General features: G+C 46.4%; 1 protein-coding gene across 1 annotated transcript in view; it reads right to left on the reverse strand.

Moving 5' to 3' along the window:
* The window catches only part of ILDR2 (immunoglobulin like domain containing receptor 2), a gene marked incomplete at both ends in the record, with an annotated part of 34,963 nt that extends 33,147 nt beyond the window's left edge, over positions 1 to 1,816 (reverse strand). Inside the window, one exon of the mRNA XM_080614233.1 lies at positions 1,771 to 1,816. Within this exon, the coding sequence (XP_080470359.1) occupies positions 1,771 to 1,816 (46 nt within the window). The remainder of the gene's footprint in view (positions 1 to 1,770) is intronic.
* Positions 1,817 to 8,298: the final 6,482 nt, after the last annotated feature.

The raw sequence follows: 8,298 nt of genomic DNA on the forward strand, positions 1-8,298 counted from the left end.
GGCTGGAGGGCAGCAAGCACATATTGGCTGCCTCCATCTCTCAGCACACGGCTGCAGCTAACCTGTTGCCTTCCAGAAGCCTTTGCCTGCCTGCGGCTGACAGCACCAGCACCAGGCACATCTGTCTCCAAGCTCAGGACTAGAGGAAACTGGAAGGTTTTCCTACTGCAGCGGTACCCCTCTCTGCATGCTCCAAACAGCGGTAGCTGCCAGTAATCATTAACTACTTTTAATGGAGGTAGAAAGGTGTCAACAGCGCAGCCTTTCAGCTTGATGTAAAAGTCCTGATCTAGCCAGACATGTCCAGATAATGAAGCTCGTTAAAAAGGGGGAGGAATGTAATGTCAAGTTTATCTTGACCCTGTACTCCTCCTACCAGTCCCCCTATGTTATTTATCAGCATACCACTATGGCTAGTAGAAAAAGAGTGGTAGCTGTGGATGGGTTGGACTACAGATCAACTAAGTGAAGTGGGATACGTTTGGAAGCAGCCAAAAGGCAGGGAGGGAGGCAGGGAGAGAGGCAAGGAAGGAGAATGAGCTGGGAGCTGCCAAAGCCCCAGATGAGGCCATGAGACCCTGGAAGGGTGCAGTAGGCGGGCAGTGGTGTTGAAGATGACTCAGAGTGCAAACGCAAGGAAAGTGGTAGGTGGGCGGTGGGAGAGAGGTGTTATGACTAAAAGCCAAATTTACTGCTTGTGAATCCTAAATATGAATAGGAAGAGGGAAAAGGCTGAGGGTTTTGTTTGCTGGGGTTTTTTTGTTTGGTTGGTTTTCGTTTTGTGGGATACACTGGCGGTGGTGGAAATAAATGCCACTTAATCCAAGTGTGTCTACTGCTTCTTTCAGTCTGTAACCTGCCTGCCTAAAACCAGCCTGCTGCAGCTTTTCCTAAAGCTTCCTGCTCCTGGATGCTGCACTAGCTCACAGGAGTGAGCAAATCCTGTTTCTCTCTGATTCCCGCCTGCCCTGCCGCTCTTACTCTGCCATAAACCCTACCCTCCCTTTTCCTTGTTATCCAGTTTCTAGATCCAGCCCCTTTCCAGCTTGTTCCCTCTCCCCTCCTCCTTGCTTAGGAAACGCTTGCCCGACCTCTTTGGGAGCAAGCTGGGCAGGAGGTGGCCGGCAAGCTGCGCTATCGAGCGGCAGTCCAGTCCTGCGCTCAAAGGCCTATGCTGTGCACACTACACCATCGCTGGCACAGCCGGATTCTGCACACCCCCTCCCGCCACCCCCTCCTCTCACACCTGTGTCAGACGCAGTGTGCGTCCAAAACACCGGGAAAGGAAAAGTTCCTGCAATTGTTCCCGGCCCGGCGTGGGAGACGAGGGCTGTCGCCATCCCCCCTGCACCGCAGCCAAGGACGCTCCAGCCTCCCCCTGCTCTCCTGCTGCCTTCCCGGGCTGGCTCTCACCTTCCCAGCCACAGAGCGTTCCGCTCTCCCTTAGCGCCGCGGTAAACACTGGCCCAACCACCCCCCACGGGCAGCAGCGCCGATGCCCCGCGGACCCGTCCTCCTCCGCCTGGGAACGAGGCGCCGGCTGCCCCCCCAGCCCCAGCGAATCCAGCGCTCTCCGCGAAGTGCCCGCAAACTGCACGGCGGGATGCCCCCGAAAAGCCCTCCCGGCCGGCTCCCTCCACAATCTGCCGCGGCACCTTCCCAAACCTCCCGTTCTCGTCCTAAAGAAAGACGGAGAGTCCGCCGGCCAAGGCACGGCACAAGGCACGTCGGGGCCACCGCACACGGGCGGCCGGCAGCCCCCGGCCCTACCTGCGAGCCACAGGAGGACGATCCAGCCCAGGACGTGGCCATCCATCTTCCCGCTGGCCCGAGCGGCGCGGGCGACCGGACGGGCGGACGGCAAGCAAGCGCGGAGCGGGGGCGCACCAGGGCGGGTACGACCATGCCGAGGGGCGGTGGGAGAGGCCCAGGGGGCGGCCCCGGCGGCGCGCCCGCAGCCACCTCCCCTCAGAGCCGGCCGGGCTGGCGGCGAGCGGTCGTGCCGTGTGCCTCCGCTCCTCCCCTGCTGCCGCCCCCTGCAGCGACGGGGTGGGGGGGCACTTGTCAAGGCCGGCCCCGCCGCTGTCCGAGCGCCGCGGCAGGCGGGGACAGCGCGGCGGCGGGGCTCAGCCGGGCGGGGGGCGGGTTCCCGAAACTGCTTCCCTAGCGTGCTTCCCCGAGCAAAGGCTCGTTGCGATTGCCGGGGGGTGGCCGGAGCTTGCCTCGGCTTGGCGGCACACCGGCACGTTTCTCTGCAACTACTTCAAGCCCCTCGCTCCTGCCCCGTCCCGGTTTACAACTTCACTAGTGAACTCCGGGAAATGTCCACTGCGATCATCCGTCCTCCCTGAGTTTAACTAATGTATGCCTTGGGAAATGAATGTAGACTGTTCCAATTCGGAATTTCCCTGGGGATTCCACTTTCAGCATAGGCACTGATGCAACTAATTACTGTAATTTTAGATTAAGATACAGTTTTGAGCAACCTGGTGTAGTGGACAGTGTCCTTGCCTGTGGCAGGAGGGCTGGAACTAGATGATCTTAAGGTCCTTTCCAACCGAACCGATTCTATGATTCTAACCCAACCCATTTATGATGATATAATTTTAATTGAGAAGGAGATATTCTGGCTGTTAACGACAGACAGCCAAGTTGTGGGGTGTTAAATTTTCATGCCACCATGATGCTGGAAGGGGGTGGAAGTATTTTTGGAGGAAGGGCACAACCAACAAGAAATACAGCTGAGGAAGATCACTTTTAAAAAGATGGATGTGGCGGTGAAATAAAATGGTCCTGGCCACAGTGGACACATGTATACACACACACTATATTTAAAACCTCTAAACTTCCTATGAAAGCAAAATAAGGAAGTGGAATTGTCCATAGGCCTAGAGCTGGCTAAATAGCAACATGCTCTTCGGTGGCTCAGCACCAGAGAAGCACCTTCCAGTATGGCACCCACCATTCAGAGCATCCAGCACAGCTTCCCTTTGCATGTTTTTCATCTTCTGGCATTTTCTTTTCAGGCACTTGGCTAGTGTTTGGATTTTGCAGGCGCCAGTGAGCCCCTTGAGAGGTGGGAGTAGTCTTCAACTTCTCATCTGGCATCTGCCAAAGAACATGAACAACCTTAACATCCTTCCAACCCTAACTATTCTAGATTTTAAGATTCTGGTTTTTTAACGCAAAGCTGGGCCCTAGAGCTGTGTCCCACTGCTGAAGGCAGGGTGCACAGGGGTGCTGGCGGTAAAACTGAACAAGCCATTGGCATTCTAGCCAATATTTTCTGACTGCCTGTAGATCTCTCATAATTTTGCCTTTCAGACTGAACCTCTCTACAGGCAAGATAAGCTTATTTCCAAAGTGTGAATAAAAATAGATCAATAATTTCTGAGTGAAAAAGGAAAACAGCATGTTTGCTATGATAAAAGATGTGTTGAAACATTTTACTTGGTTTTGAACAGTTGCAGTCCCTCTGTTAATAGCGTTAAAGTGGAATTAAGCAAGGAGATAATCCCTAGGCAGCAAGTCTGGGTTTAAGTGTTTTATTCAGTGCTACTCAATGTCGTTTAAAAATACTTTTCACATAGAAGTTTGTTTTTATTCAACATTGCTTTGAAAAAAAAAAAAGAAAACAAAACCCTACACCCCGATCAGTGTCCTGGTGTTCCTCTGACCTAATACATGATGAATTTAACTGTTTTGCAGCACTGGCAAAAAGCCACTATTAAGAACCAAGACTCTGTTATGCTAAAGAATATACATACACAACAGCACAGAGAGCTGATCTCCTTCAGCACATAGTGATCTGACACCCCACTGCCTCTGTGCGTACTTGCAGGTGGAAAACACAGCAGAAACTCATGGCAGGGCCACAGCTTCAACTTCCAGAAACACAACTTGGATGGAGCTGTGATCCTTTGCATCAGTTGAGGGCATGCCTCTCCACTGTTACAGATCTATAGGCTATAATACATGAAGATTTGTATGGGCTGACTGCTGAAAGGTGAACACAAAGCTATTTTTCTCTCTTTCCCATAACTACTTTTCCTGATAACCCTTAAAACTTCAAGTGAAATCTTGGTGCCTTGACCTTCTGCAGCTTAATTGGCCAGGACCTGATCCAGAGTTTCCTGCGACAGTCCTGATGTTGATATGATCTGACTGGGAGCAGTACAATCCCTTGTGCGTCACTATTGTTAACTACTCCTAGTGTGGTTTGGTTGGTTTTTTTACTCTACTCCAGCTTTTGCAAATAAATTTGGCATACATCACTTTTGCTAAACTTTTGACTCACAACAAAGGAAGGAAAGATTTTAAATAGAAGGAAGCACCATTGTTTTGCCTGTAAAATTGGATTTATAGCTGCTTTGAAATTTTCATACTCAAACTCACTGTATGGTTCTTTTTCACTTGATGTGATCTGTCATTTGTATATATGCAGATATGATGGATACCTGAGCCCTGAATAGATGTTCCAGATCTCTGTAGACCTTTGATCTGAGTATTGCAACATCTGAGCTGGCTTAATAGTTAATGCTGGGATGTTGTCTTTCCTTTTCACTAGTTAGGAGGGCTGCAGTTAGCCCAGTTTCACCTTCAAAGGGTGGGTAAATTTCTGTGCAATTAGCCAGATTGCTTCAAGCCACAGCCCAGCAGGGATTCACTGTCCCTTGAAAACAGCACACTGGTAGACTTCAGCCTTTGCCTCCCTCAGTCACTTGACAGCCCGAACAGCCAAATTCCCTGTGCCTGTCCTGCATAATTTATCCCCAGACTGAACTGGAAACATACCACGCTACAGCACTGTTTGATATAAGTGATACTGTGGCTCTATCTGGATCAGTTCACCTCTAAACAATGCGTTCATGAACAAATTCAGCTGAACAATATGGACACAAACTCACTTTTTGTTCATGCTGTAGCAGCTGCTGACTCTTGCGTACTACTTCACTCCTTCTTCCTTTCATCTACTAGCATGGGTCTTTTGTGGTCATTTCCTCTGTTGATAAGGAAATGACCTTATCATGATAAGTGGAATCAGCTTTTTAAATTACCAGTTAGAATAATTTACACCAACACCTCACTCTGAATGACACATCTCAGCAACATCCCTGAAAACCTTCTACACTCCATTAAGATACTTCTCTTTATGCCTACTTTTGCAAATCCATTCAGCCCCCTGGATTTCCCTTGTAGAAATTTCCATAGAAACAGTGATTTCAACAGCTTTCTGGGATGTCATACTACATTCAGCCATTAGACACTGCTCGTTTGATTTAGTACTGAGACCAGCACGTTACAGTAGCTATTAAGCTATTATGATCATCAAATCATAGCATTTAGTGAGTCTCTTCAGAATAGCTACTAACTAAAACTTTTCCTTGTTTACTTTGTTACACTGAAATCTCTTATTAATCATTGATAGATTCACAGGAAGATATTGCTGAAATATATGCACCCTCTGGGCATGTTATTTTTTCTGAGATGCCTGGCTACATTTGATAGCACAATAATACAGAGTTTTTACTTACCATTAATGTCGGGAGTGAGTGATATGGATACATAAACTGCTTTTGTTCTTAACCATGATGTTTGTACCAAATGTTTTGAATACTTAATGGAGAAATTCTACTTTCTCATTCCAATGAGCCTGTAATATAAATTCAGTATCAGAAAACAAAACAAAACAACCAATCAAACAAAAAATCCTCCCAGCATCTTTCTGTAGTGTTCACTCCTCTGTATAAATTTCCTGTGCTGCTCTTGATTCTTTTTCATACACCAAAAATCACAGAGTCCCTTTGCTACACTTTTAGAGAGAACCTGAAATTTTAAGTAAAACACTAAGTGCACATCAGCAATAATGTTTTGTGAAGTTATCGTATAAGCATAAGATCATAAGTAAATTATCCCAGCTCTTGTGTGTGTCACCATAAGCAAAAATACAAAGAACAGGAATAAGACAAACTGCATATCTACAGATAACCAAGGAGATAACGAGTTGTTAAATCCTCTATGGGTTTGGCTGTAGAGAAACTGTGGGCAGCACAAATACCTTCAGGGAGCTGGAATTCACAAACTGGGTATTTGTTATTGTCATATATCCAGCTTTCTTAATAAAACAGGCCACATCACTTTGCCACACTACATCCCTTTTGAGCTACAGCATATCTGTTACAACTAGAATCACAGAATACTTTGGGTTGGAGGGGACCTCACCCTGCCCGATTTCAACTAACTTCACTTTCTAGTACTGTCAATCTAGATGGAAGGGCCTTCTTAAGGCATTTCTGAACAGAGTTAACATCAGGTTATTATCAAAGCACCCTTAGCATTCTCTCTGGAAGTTCAACAGACTTGTTATTTTTCTATATTCTTGAGCAAACACCTAATCTGGAAAGAGCATCCCAGGCACTGTTACAATTCCTCAGTTGATTCAGTATTGTGTCAAGTCACATGCCTCATGTGTCTGAATGCATTACCTTTAGTAACCACACAATATCTTTTTGATACAATTACAAACAAATGCAACAGAATCTATTTTCTGCAAATCATGTTTATTGGCATTCATTACGTTAATTCATTATTGAAACAACTCCTGTATCAGTGATTCTATTCTTTTGCCTGGGATTCCTATCAGTCTGAAAAGTCTCTAATTACCCAGGTCATCCTACATAGGGCCAGATCCAAAAGAAGACTTTGAAAAATGGTACCTAACATTTAGAACTGCAATTTAAAAAACCTTCATTCAGCAGCAGCTTGAGACTGAAAACTCACATGTACTGTCAGAATTGACTACACACTTAAACTTTTCCTTCTTTGCATGCTCAGATAGTCCTGAGAACATAAATATCTAACAAGCACCCAGTCGAAGGCTCACATACATCTCGGTTATCACAGCCATGTCCTTGTTTTCCACCAAGGCCGGGTACCTAGGAGTTAAGTGTTGGCATATCAAATAATTTAATAGAGTGCCTTTAAAAAAAAAAAAAAAAAGTAATATATAAATACTGCTTTTATCTGCTGGAATGACCCCAGTGTTACAAAAGTTATTTACAGATTGGTATAAATGGGACAGAGATCTCCTTTTCCACCTAAGTTGAGAAGCAGAGAATCAAAGAGTTAAAACACAAGTTCCTTCAGAGGCACTGGGCTCTCCTCAGGGCCCTGGGGAAGAATGCTGATGACATGGTGATCTGAAGATGATCTGTTCCCTGTTTTATCTCTCCCCCACATCCCACTAGAAACATCCCTTCTCTCTCTGCTGCTTATGAATTTTATTTTCCAACCACACCTCTAGACCTAGGAGAGCTATTACTAGAGCCTTATGTTTTTCAAACAGTTGATGAACACATTACCTAAATTTCTTTAAAAGGAACGGCTGCTGAAGGGTGGGTCTCAAAGCTGCAAAGGAGAGAAAAGAACACGGTGTGACGGAAAGTAAAACAAATGTGCACAGATGCACTCCTCACAACAACTTTTAGAGAAATGTAAGAGTAAATACTGGCCTTTCTGCCTGAAAAACTAGACTCTGAGCAGAAGTTTGTGCTGCCAAGATAAAAGTTGTTTCTTGCAGTGTCTCCTCAAGAGATTTAGCATTCATGTATCAGGAACTGGACCAGAATATGAATGATTTTTCACAAGTGACTTTAAAAATCCTTCCCTGTTCTCATTGAGTTTACATAACGATTTTATACATTTTCAACAATGTCACAGAATCATAGAATCATAGAATAGTTAGGGTTGGAAAGGATCTTAAGATCATCTAGTTCCAACCCCCCTGCCATGGGCAAAAAGACCTCCCACTAAATCATGTCATCCAAGGTTTTGTCCAACCTGGCCTTGAACAATGCCAGGGATGGAGCATTCACAACTTCCTTGGGCAACCCATTACAGTGCCTCACCACCCTCTCAGTAAAGGACTTCCTCCTTATATCCAATCTAAACTTCCCCTGTGTAAGTTTTAACCCGTTACCCCTTGTCCTGTCACTACAGTCTCTAATGAAGAGTTCCTCCCCAACATCCTTGTAGGCCCCTTCAGATACTGGAAGGCTGCTATGAGGTCTCCACGCAGCCTTCTCTTCTCCAGGCTGAACAGCCCCAACTTTCTCAGCCTGTCTTCATACAGAAGGCGCTCCGGTCCCCTGATCATCCTCGTGGCCCTCCTCTGGACTTGTTCCAACAGTTCCATGTCCTTTTCATGTTGAGGACACCAGAACTGCGCACAATACTCCAAGTGAGGTCTCACGAGAGCAGAGTAGAGGGGCAGGATCACCTCCTTCGACCTGCTGGTCA

The sequence above is a fragment of the Psittacula echo genome (assembly GCF_963264785.1).
Source record: "Psittacula echo genome assembly, chromosome: 3".
Lineage (NCBI taxonomy): Eukaryota > Metazoa > Chordata > Aves > Psittaciformes > Psittacidae > Psittacula > Psittacula echo.